We start from the raw sequence: 18153 nt of genomic DNA on the forward strand, positions 1-18153 counted from the left end.
CTACCCTTTGCAGCTATAACAGCTTCAACTTTTCTGGGAAGGCTTTCCACAAGGTTTTGTGTTTATGGGAATTTTTGACCATTCTTCTTGAAGCGCATTTGTGAGGTCAGGCACTGATGTTGGACGTCAAGGCCTGGCCCGCAGTCTCTGCTCTAATTCATCCCAAGGTGTTCTATCAGGTTGAGGGCAGGACTCTGTGCAGGCCAGTCAAGTTCTAAGGGGCCAAGCCCAACCCCTGGAAAACAACCCCACACAATAATCCCCCCTCCACCAAACTTTATACTTGGCACAATGCAGTCCGGCAAGTACCATTCTCCTGGCAACCGCCAAACCCAGACTCGTCCATCGGATTGCCAGACAGAAGTGTGATTCGTCACTCCAGAGAACACGTCTCCACTGCTCTAGAGTCCAGTGGCAGCATGCTTTACACCACTGCATCTGACGCTTTGCATTGCACTTGGTGATGTAAGGCTTTGATGCAGCTGCTCAGCCATGGAAACCCATTCCATGAAGCTCTCTACGCACTGTTCTTGAGCTAATCTGAAGGCCACACAAAGTTTGGAGGTCTGTAGCTATTTACTCTGCAGAAAGTTGGCGACTTGTGCACCTCAGTATGCGCTGACCCCGCTCTGTGATTTTACGTGGCCTACCACTTTGTGGCTGAGTTGCTGTTGTTCCCAATTGCTTCCACTTTGTTATAATACCACTAACAGTTGACCGTGGAATATTTAGTAGTGAGGAAATTTCACGAATGGACTTCTCGCACAGGTGGAAACCTAACACGGTACCACACTTGAATTCACTGAGCTCCTGAGAGCGACCCATTCTTTCACAAATGTTTGTAGAAGCAATCTGCATGCCTAGGGGCTTGATTTTATACACCTGTAGCCATGGAAGTGATTGGAACACCTAAATTAAATTATTTGGAGAGGTGTCCCAATACCTTTGGCAATATGGTGTATATAATGTATTAACTGAAATGTAACCTTAAATGCTCATCTGTATTATGTAATAAATAATATAGATTTTTTTTCAATATAATTTAATGTCATTGCACTCACTTTGATCCAAGTTGGTTAAAGCTAAACTTATGAAGGAGTCGGACAATAACATATTGTGAAATCATAATGGTGATTTTCAGAGTCTGTGTTTACAGGTTTAGGGGGAAAATCACTGTTGATGTATATGCAATAATGTTTATTGACAAGGTTTGAAAAATACAATTTACAACACTTAAAACACTTCAATTGCCAAAATTACTGCTTTGCAACCCAACACCCAATTTCATTGGTGTTGATATTCACCTCTTTTCATGGTGCAATTTAAGGTGTAGCAGAATGATCTAAGACAGGCATAATCTAGTGGCAAATTAAGTTATATGAATTCCTACTGTCTGTACACTTTATAGAGAAGCGTTCATTTTCATCTGAAATCAACGTGGAAGAAAACAAATAGTGAGAGAAATAGAAAACACATGTTCAGTCCTCAGCAGAGCAACGTGAGGTCACTTTTCTTGCAGCCATTATGACAACAATCCTTCAGGTTTCGCCTGGTCAGGTCAGATCCCAGACGCTCACTAAGATCCTCGGAGCTGCTTAGATCTCCATTAAAAAACCCTGTGGAACGACAAAAGCAAAATACAAAGTTATGTTAAATAATTTGTGACTGAGCCAGTATTTTGATTTGACAAGTTTTGATTTAGAATCAATTATAGATTATTAGAGATAATTGACTTTTTTTAACAATAAGCATTTGATTAATTGTATTAATTTTTGCATGCAATCAGGTCTCAAGTGATGTGATGGCAGGTAGAGAATCTTCCAGCCTGGTCTCATTGCGAAAATGTACCTCTGGCAACGTTTTTGCAAACCTCAAAATACGTACCAATATGTACATATCACTGCAGTTTCAAAGTGATATGTCCACTGGGTGCCGCCAAAAGCTTCGTTTTTTTCCCGGAACAGATGAGCGTCAATCTGACGTTTTGTGACATTGTTTTTTTAACGTACACCTACACTAAACCCTAAACCTAACCGATAGTGTTAACAAAAGCAAATGTGACAAAAATACAATAGTAACCATGTCTTGTTAGCTTCTGTGAACTCATCTTTGAGCTCTTTTATCATGACTTGTCTTTCACGGGATTCGTACCTGAGCTTTCATTATTACAAGTACAAATCTGTACCAGCTGAGCTACTGAGCAAACTTATTATATAAAAAAAAGCCGAGCATATGGAGCAGATTAAGTGACGCAAACTCCAAAATTTATTCATTTACATGGAAAAAAAAAACGATAAAAAGTGCTTGCTGTTTTACTGCCTCTAGTGTTCATTTCACTTTGAAACTGCAGAGATATGTACATATTGGTACGTATTTTGGCGGTTTGCAAAAACGTTGCTCAGACTCCAAAGACAGGAGAGTAGGCCTATGTTAGCTTCACTATCAAAATGACACAGGAGTTTTCTGCTTTAACTCAGCTTGTGTCAGTCTAATGGGAATGTAATATCGCCAGATGTTGTTTATCTGTTGACTGGAGGAGACTTGATCTCACTGATACAATTAAAGCAGTGTTCTGTTAAATATCCTCAGGCTTGAAGGATCAGAAAGTGGAAGAGATGCTTAGATACTCATACAATACTCAAACAAAAAAGTTTTGTTTATATAGTACCTTATAAAACACTGTTTAAAAAAAACATGTAAATGCCATATAAATAAAAAAACAAAATGTATTAGACGCATTCTAGTTCATATTTGACACTATTCACATTCATGTATATTTTCTTTTCTTTCAATATATTCCCTCTTTTGATAAAATGCATTTTAGTTTGATTTTGGTAGTACACTTCTAAAACTTCATATATACCTCTAAAAATAATGGTATATATATATATATATATATATATATATATATATATATATATATATATATATATATATATATATATATATATATATATATATATATATATATATATATTCCCTTTTGAGCTTATTTAATTATCTGGATTCAATTCAAATTAATTTAACAGAACTTCCAAAGGAGGACAGGGCTGTAGTTTAACACAATTAATTATTATTGATAAAGTATACTCATATACTCGTGCACATACAACAAATATTGTTTTAGAACAATTTTTAAAATCTTTTTAAAAAAATGCCTTTTTTGTAAGTTTGGAAATTCTCTATGATTGAATTCATATGATTATAATAGATAAATAACTACAATTTAATATTATAATCTATACAAAGAGATAGGTAACACTTTATTTTACAGTGACCTTGTTACATGTACTTGCCATAGTAATAACAGTAAATTATGCATAATTGCATGCAACTAACCCTCAACCAAACGCTAATCCTACCCCTAACCCTATAGTAAGTACATGCAGTTATTATATTACTCAGTGCTTAAATATATAATTACACTGTAACAATGACACCTTAAAATAAAGTGTAACCGAGTTGTATTTAATAAAAAAAAATGCCTTTAATTAATTAATATAATGCAACTAAATTTGTTCTGAAGCACAACACTGAAACCAGCATTTATTCAGAATTAGCCTGAATTGCCTCATAGCAAACTCACCTTCCATTTCCAGCGGACTGCTGAACCTCCTCCACCTGGAGCCCCCACATGTGTAGACGACGGCACGGATGAACTCTCGGCCACACAGCTTGACAGTCTTCACGTCAGCCTGCATGACTGACACCCTACACACAGCACACAGCAGCAGAACTGGCAGCAGTACAGCAGGAGAATGTAACCTTCTCATAGTGTCTTCAGTGACCGCGCTCCTCCTGTTCTTATGTTTCCTTCTGTCTCTCTAATGTCCTCTCTATCTTCAGCCAACCTCTCTTAGGTCTAGTGCACGTTTGATTTGCTCACGAGACGTGACCCCAATTTATGGCGGCATGTTGGACAGCTCACGTTGGACCATTCCATCCGGTCCAAACCCCACCCAACACTTACTTGATCGCCTCAAGTCAAACAACTTAGATCAGAAAACAAAGGGCAACAGGTATTTAGGTGCTTTACTGCCCCAATCTGGAATTAAATTACATCCTTTTTAGGGACAATCTGTTGTCTCTTAACATCTTCAGTTTAATGGTCTCATTTCAGTGATATTCTCCTTAATGAATGGATAATCTAGTCACTTAAAGACCAACACTGCTCCCCGAGCGAAAAAGATGTCCACTGATGCTACCATCAAATTATGTTCCCTTAGTTGGTCTATGAGAAAAGGGAGTGCAAATGAGCAAAATGGCTATAATCCGAGCCATTATGGTTTTATGGCTGATGTGCCCCATGCATGAGATGAGTAACAGTATGATGTCTACTGACAAAATGATAAAAGTTTGTGAGACAAACTCAATACAAGGAAACATAACAGAGGAAAAACTTACTTTATATGATATATGATGTGATATGATATATTATATGATATGATATATGGTATGATAGATATGATATGTAATGATATGATATGACTGATATGATAGATATGATATATGATAGATATGATACGATATATGATTGATATGATATGGTATGATATATATGATATGATTGATATGATATGGTACGATAGATATGTAATGATATGATATGGTATGATAGATATGATATGATTGATATGATATGATATGATATGATATGGTATGATAGATAGATATGATATGATATGGTATGATAGATATGATATGATTGATATGATATGGTAGGATAGATATGTAATGATATGATTGATATGGTATGATAGATATGATTGATATGATATATGATATGATATGGTATGATAGATATATGATATGGTATGATAGATATGATATGATACGATATGATATATGATTGATATGGTATTTGCTTTACTGACTCTTGAGTTTAATAACTTTGGTAACATTAAATTTAATAATGCAAAAAAGGAGAAAAAAATGACATTTACTGTTTCCTGGACTAAGTAATAAACAGTTTACAGTTTCATTAACAGATATATATTTTTTTATTTATTATAACTATTATAATACAACAATATTTTTTTTGAAGGATTTTCATGGCACATTAAGCTATCATTAAATTAGGCAAGTAATTATATTTATTAAATTATATTATATTATACCAAATGTCTGTTAAATACATTTTAATGTAATTAAGAAAGAATAGTAAATGTCAAATTTCTTCCAGTATTTCCTAAAATTTTTTGCTTTATTAAATTAAAATATCACTAAAAGAGGTAGTGAAATAAATGAATGAATTAATATAATATAATATAATTAATATAATATAATATAAATCCAAACAACATTTCAAAATATCAACTTCCTTCAATACAAAACTTCATGTGGGAAAGTGTTTTAAAATGTATAAATGACCATATGCCATATGGATAAAAAGTCCCGTATACATTAGTAAACAAGCAAGATCCATTTCCTGTCATAATGTCAGAGTTGTTATTCTTAAAAGCTCTCTCATATAAGCTGAGTTGCATCTTTATTGCTACAGTGTTTGATTTGTACTAAAAAGCTCAGATTAGAGGCTTTTTTGAGATGTAAGAGAGAACAACAGATCAGTAATGACACATTTGTAAAAGTGTGATTTGGTCCTCATGTCGTCGATAAGCTGTAATGTGTGGCGGGCAAGTGGTAATAAAAGTGTCTGTCCATTACCACAGAACAAACACCCACACAAAACCAATATATACACATATGACAATAATTAAAAACAAATGTATTTGTTCCTCAAAAATGAATGCCTGCATGCAAAAAATAACATTGCTTGTGAAGCTATTACAATAATATATGTATAGTTGCAAGAAAAAGTTTGTGAACCGTTAGCAGAATCTGTGAAAATGTGAATCATTTTAACTAAATAAGAGAGATAATACAAAATGTTTTATTTTGTATTTAGTACTGTCCTGAATAAGATATTTTACATAAACATGTTTTTTTACATTTAGTCCACAAGACAAAAAAATAGCCGAATTTATTAAAATTACCCTGTTCAAAAGTTAATGAACCATTGATTCTGAACACTGTGTGTCATTCCCTGGATGATCAACGGCTGTATTTTGTTTTGTTTTGTGATGGTTGTTCTTGAGTCCCTTGTTTTTCCTGAGCAGTTAAACTGACCAACGTTCTTCAGAAATATCCTCCAGGTCCTGCACATTCTTCAGTTTTCAGCATCTGTGGCATATTTGAACCCTCTCCAGCAGTGACTGTATGATTTTGAGATCCATCTTTTCACACTGAGGACAATTGAGGGACTCAAACACAACTATTAAAAAAGGCTGAAACATTCACTTATGCTCCAGAAAGAAAACACGACGCATTAAGAGCCGGGAAAGAAAACCTTTGAACAGGAAGATGTCAAAAATTATATATAAATATAATTAAATATATATATTTTTTCATTTAGTACTGCCCTTTGGAAGCAACAGAAGATACTTAAATGTTTCCCAGAAGACAAATTAAATACAATTTACCTTGATCTTCAAATTCAAAAGGTTTTACCCCCCGGCTCTTAATGCATCGTGTTTCCTTCTGGAGCAGTGTGAATGTTTCAGTCTTTTTTAATAGTTGTGTTTTTAATAGTTGTGTTTAATTTTTATCAGTTCAGCTATTTTTTTTTGTCTTATGGACTAAATGTAAACATCTTTTATGTAAAATATCTTATTCAGGACAGTACTAAATAAAACAACATGCATTTTGTGTGATCTCTCTTATTTTGTTAAAATTATTCACATTTTCACAGATTCTGCAAGCGTTTCACAAACTTTTTCTTGCAACTATACATATACATACATATATATATATACATACATATATATATATATATATATATATATATATATATATATATATATATATATATATATATATATATATATATATATATATATATATATATATATATATATATATATATATATATATATATATATATATATATATACACCTACAAGGATGCTCAATAAAGGCACAAACAGGCATGCATGCTGTAATCCCATTGTTATGTAAAATGGAGTCGCTCAGTCTGCCAGAGGATATAGATTATGATGATGGAGAGGTAAAACAAACAGCCTGATACTTCTATGAGCCTGTACCAGTGTTTCCTAATGCTCCTCAGTGCTGTGTTGACTGGACAGTGTGGACTGAATTACATCCTCCAACGTCTCCACCTGCAGAAACACAAGAGATATAAATGATCTTGGCATTGGACTAAAATGATTCCTTTGAATACTGTACTACACAGATCGAGCCAATGGATATGAACAGAAAAGGCCTAACCTGTGTGCTACCTCCAGCTGTGAGGTTCTTCAGCTTGTACACAGTGACCCGTCCTTCACTGTCCCCCACCAGAACACAGTCCGTCTCAGTGGTGAACAGCAGAGCTGTCGGATTCACTCCTGGACTGGTTACGTTCACAATTGTGGGGTCCAGACTGTTAAAAAAAATGTAGTGTCCTGTATAATAGTCCTTATTATTCAATATTATATATGTTATTGAACAAAGATCTTACCTGCTGATTCTTAGATCCCAGATCTCCACCTTGCCCACACTGACAGCTCCAAAGACAGTAGCACAGTGTGGGGACCACATGATATCAAACACAGCCTTCTGTCCAGAGGTGAAACAAAGCACGGGTATATTGAGGTCCTGCCTCCACAGTTGAATAGTCCAATCTGAGGAACAACTCAGGAAAAAGTCTGGACAGAACGGCGACCATGTCACCTTATTGATGGGACCCTGGGGAAAGGTGCAGAGAGAAAGAAAAGAACGTTTAAATGTTTAAAGGACACCATATTGCAACAATAACGCAATTTAAAATTAGACAAACATTTCTACATACTTGGTGGGCTCTGTAAGTTTCCAAGAATTGCTCATTAGATGAATAGGAGCACTTGTGAATATGACCGCCCTCTGTACCAGCAAGGTAGATATTTGAATCCTGTAAGATAACGGCATTATAGCTAATATCTTTATAGCAAGTATCTTTAGCAGCTTTTTGATATTATGTGTACATATGTGAGATGTACTACTGTACTCAATGTAGGCCTCACATTAGGATGGAAATCGAAGCACAGCACCGGTGACAATAGTGAGGTCACAGGGTTCCATTTCTGGTCTTCCGTCTTTATTATCATCAGGTCTAACAAAATAAAAATGATTCAACACATGGCTCAAATATACCGAAATGCATCTATTTATACTAAAACCAGCTCAACTCGTCAGTATTGTGATATATCTCAATGATAAATATTTGTACATTATGAAGGTGGTCACATTAGTGGGATGTCGGCAAAAGTTTGCAGGCAAAAAATTGTCTTTTGTCAATAGTGCAGCATTAGTGGACTGGATTTCACTTGCAAAATTTTACCAAGCAAAAATCTGACACAAATGTGACGGCAATTTAATACAAATAATATGACTTTGAATTTCAATGTATTTACCAATATATATATATTTTTTTTTTTTTTTTTTTTTTTTTTTTTAAATAGGTGAGTTATATGATAATGATGGGGGGTGGACTATCCCTTCAAGTGTGCCAATGCTTTTTGGGGTCTGAGTTGTAACACAGTATCTTTGGTCTGTGGATCTACGCATATGTTTATCACATCTCTCTCATTTACCAATGCATTCCAGGACTTTGTAGTGCACCCATTTGCTGATTCTTCCATCATCTGACACAGAGATGAGTGTTTCCCCTTTATCCTCTCCAGCCAGGCCGCTCTCATGATCAATCCATCTAAGCTGCCACACCGGACCGGTGTGCCTGTTGGCACAGTCACTGTGAAGAGATGACACAGGAATAAAGTCAAAGCACAATCCTGTCAACTCGTTCAAATATGATTCAGCAGCATTATAGCCTTTCACATCAAAAAAGTTCTCCAATAAACATAATTTGGGAATTCTTTGAGTCGCAAACCACTGATATTGAGAGACCCATTTTAACTGTATGTTAAAAATCTGTAACTTCCTGTACTGTAGCTGATCAAGAGAAGGAATGCTCACAGCCCCACCTGCTGTCAATGATGGGCGTTTGTTCTGTGGCTTGTACATTATAAATGGCAATACTGCCATTAAGCATGCCTACTGCCAGCTGATTGGCATTACAAGCTGAGAAATCCAGTGCAGTGCAGTCACTCTCACAATGAAAGATTCGATCAGGCCACTGAAACAAATGAACAAACATATTTAGAGAATGTTCACAAAATGATATGACATGCTAAGGCATACAAACACAGGAAAAGAATAAAGTGGCTATAAATTAATTTTTCGAGCACTAGTAAAGCCACACTAAAAGTGTATTAGATTAAATACATGAGTAATTTTAAATCCTTTGAAGTTACATAAAACACTGCTGAAAGTGATAAATATTATAGTATATGTCGTGTGTGATATAATAAGCAGACTAACAAAATAGGCGCTTTTTGATTTTTTTGGTTATAAACTCATTTTTGAAAGTGTATATCTCAGGCCCTGTGTGTTCTTGCACCCTGCAGAATAAGATCTTCATTCATCTTCGGAACACAAATGAAGATATTTTTGATGAAATCCGAGATCTCTCAGGCCCCTCCATAGACAGAAATTTAATTAACACTTTCAATGTCCAGAAAGGTAGCAAAAACAAACTATTTGTTAAAATAGTCCATGTGACTCCAGTTGACCTTAATTTAATGAAGCGACAAGAAAACTTTTTGTGTGTAAAAACAAACAAAAATAATGACAATTTCGTTTTGGCCTATGCCAGTCTCCTACGCTGTTTACAATACAGTGAAGCTCCCACGCATGCGTCATAGTGCTCACATGAACAGTATTGGCTGCAGTCGATGAGAGCGCTGCACTATTTACAACGGAAACTTGTTGAATAAAGTCGTTATTTTTGTTTGTTTTTGCACACAAAAACTATTCTCGTCACTTCTTAAAATTAAGGTTTGCATGGACTATTTTAAAAATGTTTTTAATACCTTTCTGGACCTTGAAAGTGTTCATTAAATTGCTGTCTATGGAGGGGCTTGAGAGCTCTCGGATTTCATCAAAAATATCTTAATTTGTGTTCTAAAGATGAACGAAGGTCTTACGGGTTTGGAACGACATGCGGGTGAGTAATTAATGACAGTATATTTATTTTTGGGTGAACTAAGTGTCTCAAAGTGTCCAAATAATTTTGGGGTGGCCACTATATGTGAGCACAATATTTAAATGAACAGCTCTTGAGAGGGAATAAATTACTTACAAACACTGTTAAATTAGCTAAATCTGCTATTCATCTTTGTTCTAAAGTATGCATGAATGTGCAGAATACCGTGGGGTTCTTCAAAGACCAGCAGCACACAAGTCCAGATTTCTGATCTTTGAAATCAAGCTGTCCATATCCCACGGCAAGAAGATCCTGTAGGGAAACACACGCTGTTCAGTAAAGATTTAAAAATAAATAAAATCATTTGTGGATGAAACATGTTGGTAAAATGGATAGTACTGGGTTTTTCTTGTTCCAGGCCATACTGTTGACATTTCGCCCCTTGGTGAGTTCACACTCAAAGGCCCAGAGATGCTCAAGGAATGGGTACTGGGAGTTGCTAGACCCCACTGCCATCTGCACACAGTCTGGGTCTGTTCAACAAAGCAGTATACATACATACATTTATATAAATTGATATTTAAATACAAAGACATAAAAATACTACTGTTACATTTAACATGCAATTTTAGATGCTATACAAAAGACATCACCCTCTATTACAGGCAGTTGTCTGTATGCAGCAAGCTTGTGCTGGAAGATATTGGCCAGAACCACCCTTTCCATCACTGCCAGGTCCTGCTTGAATTTGTCTGACTGTAAGATCAGCTCATGATCTGGCTCATCCTCCACCGGAAGCACACAAGCAATCTTTTCAAGTTGAGTGCTTGAACCACTAACTATAGTCAAAGCAAGGATAAAAAAATGAATGTCTGTTTAACCATTTCCATAATGAAAGGTGAAATAACCTAATGAAAATTTACAAAAATAACACAAATGTTTTTTATTTAATTACCGTAAACATTCAAATGTATTATTATTATTATTATTATTATAACTATATAAGTCTATAATTGATCAAATGTTTAGCTTCATTGATAAGTCAATCTGTATTTAATGTAGTCTGGATCAAATTATATTTTTTATACTTATTTCACACATACATTTTCATCAAACTGTACAGCTTTACCAGATGACAGATGAATCTACACTCACCTAAAGGATTATTAGGAACACCATACTAATACTGTGTTTGACCTTCAGAACTGCCTTAATTCTACGTGGCATTGATTCAACAAGGTGCTGAAAGCATTCTTTAGAAATGTTGGCCCATATTGATAGGATAGCATCTTGCAGTTGATGGAGATTTGTGGGATGCACATCCAGGGCACTAAGCTCCCGTTCCACCACATCCCAAAGATGCTCTATTGGGTTGAGATCTGGTGACTGTGGGGGCCATTTTAGTACAGTGAACTCATTGTCATGTTCAAGAAACCAATTTGAAATAATTCTAGCTTTGTGACATAGTGCATTATCCTGCTGGAAGTAGCCATCAGAGGATGGGTACATGGTGGTCATAAAGGGATGGACATGGTCAGAAACAATGCTCAGGTAGGCTGTGGCATTTAAACAATGCCCAATTGGCACTAAGGGGCCTAAAGTGTGCCAAGAAAATATCCCCCACACCATTACACCACCACCACCAGCCTGCACAGTGGTAACAAGGCATGATGGATCCATATGCTCATTCTGTTTACACCAAATTCTGACTCTACCATCTGAATGTCTCAACCGAAATCGAGACTCATCAGACCAGGCAACATTTTTCCAGTCTTCATCTGTCCAATTTTGGTGAGCTCGTGCAAATTGTAGCCTCTTTTTCCTATTTGTAGTGGAGATGAGTGGTACCCGGTGGGGTCTTCTGCTGTTGTAGCCCATCCGCCTCAAGGTTGTGCGTGTTGTGGCTTCACAAATGCTTTGCTGCATACCTCGGTTGTAACGAGTGGTTATTTCAGTCAAAGTTGCTCTTCTATCAGCTTGAATCAGTCGGCCCATTCTCCTCTGACCTCTAGCATCAACAAGGCATTTTCGCCCACAGGACTGCCGCATACTGGATGTTTTTCCCTTTTCACAACATTCTTTGTAAACCCTAGAAATGGTTGTGTGTGAAAATACCAGTAACTGAGCAGATTGTGAAATACTCAGACCGGCCCGTCTGGCACCAACAACCATGCCACGCTCAAAATTGCTTAAATCACCTTTCTTTCCCATTCTGACATTCAGTTTGGAGTTCAGGAGATTGTCTTGACCAGGACCACACCCCTAAATGCATTGAAGCAACTGCCATGTGATTGGTTGATTAGATAATTGCATTAATGAGAAATTGAACAGGTGTTCCTAATAATCCTTTAGGTGAGTGTATATCATAATAGCACACAGTATGACTTGATGCAAAAGTTACTTCCTTTGGTATCCTAACTACGCATGATTATATGATTACACACCAGCTGAGAACATTACTCTAAATGTAATGTTTATTTATACAAAATAATTACCTGTACTGGTGAGGCTGATCATAGACATACTCTGTTCCGAACCTTTAGGGTGTAGGAGGAAACTCATGGAGGAGGAGTCTGGGACAGCAGCCTTTTTTCCTTGAGCAGACACCGCTGTGTTTCCACTGACATCGCTTTTATTGCTGAATGAATCATACATGTCCCAGACGGTGGACATGACAGCTGGATAGAGTTTTTGACGTGAAAAACATTACATTTGATTTTATGGGCAGATTATAAATGGACTTTGTATCGACATCATACCTTTGTCTACCATTGTAATGCTTTCACATTGGGCTTCCTTCGTCTTTGGTGCACCACTGAATGTTTGCATTGAGCGCTCCACATACTTATCGTTGCCCTGTCGGTTTTTGCACAGTTCTGTGTAAGCGTTGTTCCTTTCCCTTCAAAACGCAAGAACAAAAATGTATTTGAACACTGGAAAAAGTGCCTGTGTGTGTCTAGCTAGCCAAAATAAATGTGACGTAAATTAGATATTTATGGTTTAATTAGCAATAAATTAATTGTCCAACGACTCAAATGTCATCAACAGAGTTAGCTCAATCTTAAAATGGAGTTTGAATATTACTGAAAAAAAAGATCATAAATGTGACCCACTTGACTGCCTCAGCATCCTCTGAATCTACTGACACAGACACTGCAGGAATGTCCAGCAGCCAGATGGTCTCTGTCTCAGTCAGGTAACAATCCACCGCACTGTCCAATACGTCCTCCCTGACCTGCTCCTTCACCTCCTCTTTACGTGCCTGAACATCTGTATGAAGCAAACACAGCAAAATATAGTGGAATATCACAATTATATTGGAACATTAATTCATCCGGGATTTATGGAACGGATGAGTTAATGAAGATATTTAGCAAATGAAAATATGAAATGGAAACGAAAACCTGAAAGACTGTTGGACTGTTTCACTAACAAGTCTTTCGTTTCATCAGTCACTGATTCCGCTGTCAGGCTGGTTCTGGATGCTGAAACGCTCCCAAAAAAGGACCTGATGTGACAGCAGAGACATCAGACAGTGTGGTTCAGATATATGTGCATTCAAGTGCTGCAAAGAAGTGATATTTAAAAAATTACCTTGTAAACGGTCCAGTAATGCTTGTGTTGGTGGTCTGGAAGGCTACCGAGGGAAAGTCTGTCAATGTAGTCCATGACGTTTCACGTGCAGGAAATATTTTACCTTGTTTAGGTTGTAAATCCCCAGGATCTGGATTATATAATGGGCGAGGAGCAACATCCTGTCCATGTTCATCAAACACCTGGTGAAGTAACAAATATGAATGAGTTGTATTTAGATCATCTTTTTTTTCTTCAGTTAAATCATATAGTGAATTTATAAATATTCATAATGAAATGCCCATTACCTGAATATTGTATTTTGGTGTTTGGGCCGAGCTCTTGTCTATAATTTTACTGTCACCTGCCGAACTGAAGCTCTTCCCGCTGAATGAAGGGTTAATGATTTTTGTAATGCTCTGATTCACACGAAATACACCAGATGATACATTTAGTGTTTTGGATGACCTGGAAGGAAGAAAACGTGCTTTAGCCTATGAGGAGAAAATGTAAATATTCAAGGCAAGCCAACATAATAAATATTAAAGAACTGGAAAATGTTGTTTAAAAATATTTTAACCTTAGGACACGACTAATAAATCCATGTTGAAAACTCAAATGTATAAATTAACGTATGCACTGCCTGGTAACATGCTGACTGGCAAGGTATTAGACTAATAATAAAGTGTTTGAGTTGCTCTTTGAGCGTTTGTAATGTATTAACTTACTTGGAGACTTTCAGAGCGGGTCTCTTCTGTTTGACTGTTGTGTTAGACATGTTTCACACTTTTAAAAGCGGTTGGCTGGATGACTTGAAGTTTTAAGCAGGACAACTAACCGGTCATGATGCTTGCTTCTTGTTTGAAATAACCATAGAAACAGACCCCTCCTACTTGTCCAATTCAGTGTGCTTTTCGACTTCCAATGCACCAGGTGGCGGTGTGGCGCACTAGTCCGCTGTACGACTTACAAGAAGAAAAGGTCATCATTCTGTCATGTGTTTAGTATTTATTGATATGTACAATTATCAGTGTCCAATTAATAATATCAGTTTGAGCTGACAACACTTTATAGATGTAAGCAAGATCACGGTAAGTTTGACATTTTCCCCCCGGTTTTTCTGTGATACAATGTCAGTGCATGTTAGCTTCTAGCCACTTACAGGTACGTTACATCAGAGCAACTGTATCAGGTTGTGAATTTAGTTGTTTGCAGTCCGATTCGCTTCAAATGTACAACAGAGACAGTGCTCTTATTTACATGTTAAGCTACTCGATGTCGTGTAGATCTCATGAATGAACAAAACTTGTGTAACATATATCAACACTATAATATTCTCTTCCATCCTCAGAGACCCACAGTAAAATAGTTGGCACAAATGTTCAAAACATACATTAAGTTACACTCTTAAACGTGTCATAGCAATGCACTTGGTTGGAAAATTAAATTTCTGCCAGCATGCCAAAACCACATTACATTGTAACACCATTCTACTATTTTTGTTCTTCATATTTAATGATTACAAAATGGAAAACAAAAATGTGTGTTTGTGTGTACTACATTTTCTATGAATTAGTAAAGCATAACAATTTTGTAAAAGTTTTTTAAAGGCACAATATGTAAGATTTTTGGATTAAAATATCCAAAAACCACTAGAACAATGTTATATATTTTGTTGACTTGTGTACTTACATTATCCCAAATGTTTCCAAGAATGTTTAAATCCAGAGAAATGTCTGTGCATCGCCTATCAATGACATCACACCCACGTTACCCTCGATTTCCGGTTTAATTTTGTAGAAACCGTGGAAACACCAAAGACGCTTTAATATATTATGTGTATTATTTGACGGGCGAGCAACTGTTTGGATACATTTATTAACAGAAAACGAATCATTGCTATATAGCTCAACCAAGTTAGTCTATATGTTTAAATCTCATTTTCTTGATATACCGCGAGTACCATGTTTTACCATGCCTAATATTGATCTAGCTTACTGCAGTGTGCAACAAGTGTCTCATAGTAGCCGCCGAGCGAACACACAGAGTAGTATTATAGCATATCTTCCAACACATTCAAATAATGTATGTAATATGATAAAACAGCGCTGCGTTACCCTACATACGCATAACTGGAGGAGGAAAAGAGCTCCTCTGCGGCATAATAAAAGCTCAGCTAAATCCAGGCGTCATCAAGCTACGCCTTTGTTTTGAATAAGCGATCTCTAGTGGTGAAAAATTACATATTGTGGCTTTAAGTTTCCGAAACTTCATAGAGCGTAAAAGAGCTACACATTCCATCCATTTCTCTCTAGAGCTTTCTGCAGAGTTCTGAAGGTGCATATTCTGTGCTGGATAATCGATTGCCCACTATCAACCATACTTTTGTTTGTTCTTTCATTAAAGGTTGTCAAAAATGGAGGTGTTCATGCATCACTGTCATCACAAGCTCCCAAGTCTTCTGTCCAGGACTCTCTTCAAAGCATCAAGGAAAAGCCACATCAACTGTACCATCCACACTTCTCCCTCAGTCTCTGCCGTTTCCAAACCTGTCATTCCACCACCGCTTGTGTCTCGCCTCTTCCTGCCGTTTAACATACGGGAAGGTCAGGAGGGCGGAGACTTGACATGCCGTAGCCAGAGACTGATGCTGCAGACAGGACTTATCCATCCCTCCAACCCTGGCTGCTTCTATTACTTACCGGTCGCTCTGAGGTCCATGGAGAAGCTGGTTCGTCTCATCGATGAGGAGTTGTGGGCAATCGGTGGGCAGAAAGTTGACATGCCGGCACTGTGCAGTGCAGAACTTTGGAAGAAAAGTGGCCGCTGGGAGCTAATGGGGAAAGAGATGTTCAGGCTACTGGATCGGCACAATGCAGAATACTGCCTCGGACCGACTCATGAAGAAGCAGTCACAGAGCTTTTTGCTTCCCAGACCACGATATCCTACAAGAAGCTGCCACTTCTGCTCTACCAGGTATTAAACACACAAGCTTTCTTGGTAAAAATACTACTATACAGTTGCTTGCAGTTGTAGGTCAGTTATGTACATAAGTAGATAACATGCTTATGTTTTGCAGGTAACACGCAAGTTCCGTGATGAACAGAAACCGAAATTTGGGCTCTTACGTGGCCGAGAATTCTACATGAAAGACATGTATTCATTTGACATTAATGAAGAGGCGGCTCTTCATACATACCACTCTGTGTGTCAAGCTTATGGACGGATATTTGACCGACTGGGCTTGAAGTGGGTGCAGGTACAGGCTGCCACCGGTAACATAGGAGGCACACTTTCCCACGAGTTTCAGCTGCCAGCAGACATCGGCGAAGACCAGTTACTTGTTTGTGGGAACTGTGGCTTCTCTGCCAACATCGAAACCATGGAACCAGGGCAGACAGAGTGTTCACGGTGTCAAAAAGGCACACTGACTGAATCCAAAGGCATCGAAGTGGGGCACACTTTTTACCTCGGCACAAAATATTCACAGGCGTTTAAGGCCCTGTTTGTTAATGCATCCAATGTGCCTGCAGTTGCAGAGATGGGCTGTTTTGGACTGGGTGTCACTCGAATACTTGCCGCTTCTATAGAGGTCATGTCATCTGAGGATGCTATTCACTGGCCTGGGTTGATCGCTCCTTATCAAGTGTGTGTCCTGCCACCTAAAAAGGGCAGTAAAGCACATGAAGTCACGTCCATGGCTGATGAACTGGCTCAAAGCTTAGGAAACAGTCTACCCAACTTAAGAGGAGAGGTGGTACTGGATGACAGGATTCAGATGACCATTGGTAAACGACTGAAGGATGCTAAAATTCTCGGGTATCCATATGTGGTGGTGGTAGGGCAGAAAGCTCTAGAGGATCTGCCCGTATTTGAGGTGATTTGTCAGCAGAGTGGAGAGACCATGTTCCTTAGTAAAGAAGGGCTTGTGGATCTTTTAAGTAGAGTTGAAACTATCTAATCTAATAATGTTTTATAAATTTGTTGTACATTCACAGGGTAAGTGATGTTCAAGAGAGTTCAAACATTGCTTGTGTCAGTATTGACAGTGTGTGATGTGAAAATGCCTGTGATTTGATAACAAGGAAATATATGTAATAAAACTGGTCTGTTTGTAATATTTTTGTCATTTTGTTCTTGCTATTATAGGACCACCAAGAAGTATAGTTTTAATCTAGTGTAATTGTCATTTAAAGTATTCATAAAAATAAAACATTAAGAAAATTTTTAATTAAATTTTAATTAAAGCAAGAATAATAATCTACATTTTTCCATTTGCTCTGATGATAATGATTTTCAAATCAGTATGAGCATTAATATATATATATATATATATATATATATATATATATATATATATATATATATATATATATATATTTAACAGGAACAATGCAGTCAAATATAGTTACAATACAATTACTGCAACTGATGCGCAGCATTTAGAGTTTATAGCTAATGCTAATTTTCAACTCCTGTCCCTGGTCTGGCTTTAAAAATT

At 37.0% G+C, this 18153-nt stretch overlaps 2 protein-coding genes across 2 annotated transcripts; one reads left to right on the forward strand and one right to left on the reverse strand.

Annotated features, from left to right (window-relative positions):
• Positions 1–7109: 7109 nt before the first annotated feature.
• On the reverse strand, positions 7110–14429 carry dnai4 (dynein axonemal intermediate chain 4; the record flags this gene model as incomplete). The annotated part of the gene is made up of 17 exons (XM_079841344.1): positions 7110–7175; positions 7285–7438; positions 7517–7743; positions 7847–7945; positions 8058–8146; positions 8628–8785; positions 9018–9169; positions 10304–10390; positions 10478–10611; positions 10732–10917; positions 12574–12756; positions 12838–12977; positions 13192–13348; positions 13483–13586; positions 13673–13854; positions 13960–14119; positions 14380–14429. The coding sequence occupies 17 exons, from the start codon at positions 14427–14429 to the stop codon at positions 7110–7112; spliced, it is 2328 nt and encodes a 775-aa protein (XP_079697470.1).
• Positions 14430–14597: 168 nt separating this feature from the next.
• On the forward strand, positions 14598–17768 carry pars2 (prolyl-tRNA synthetase 2, mitochondrial). The gene is made up of 3 exons (XM_079840172.1): positions 14598–14742; positions 16058–16628; positions 16732–17768. The coding sequence occupies exons 2-3, from the start codon at positions 16068–16070 to the stop codon at positions 17611–17613; spliced, it is 1443 nt and encodes a 480-aa protein (XP_079696298.1). The 5' UTR covers positions 14598–14742; positions 16058–16067; the 3' UTR covers positions 17614–17768.
• Positions 17769–18153: the final 385 nt, after the last annotated feature.

The sequence above is a fragment of the Gobio gobio genome (genome assembly GCF_949357685.1).
Source record: "Gobio gobio genome assembly, chromosome: 17".
Taxonomy (NCBI): Eukaryota; Metazoa; Chordata; class Actinopteri; order Cypriniformes; family Gobionidae; genus Gobio; species Gobio gobio.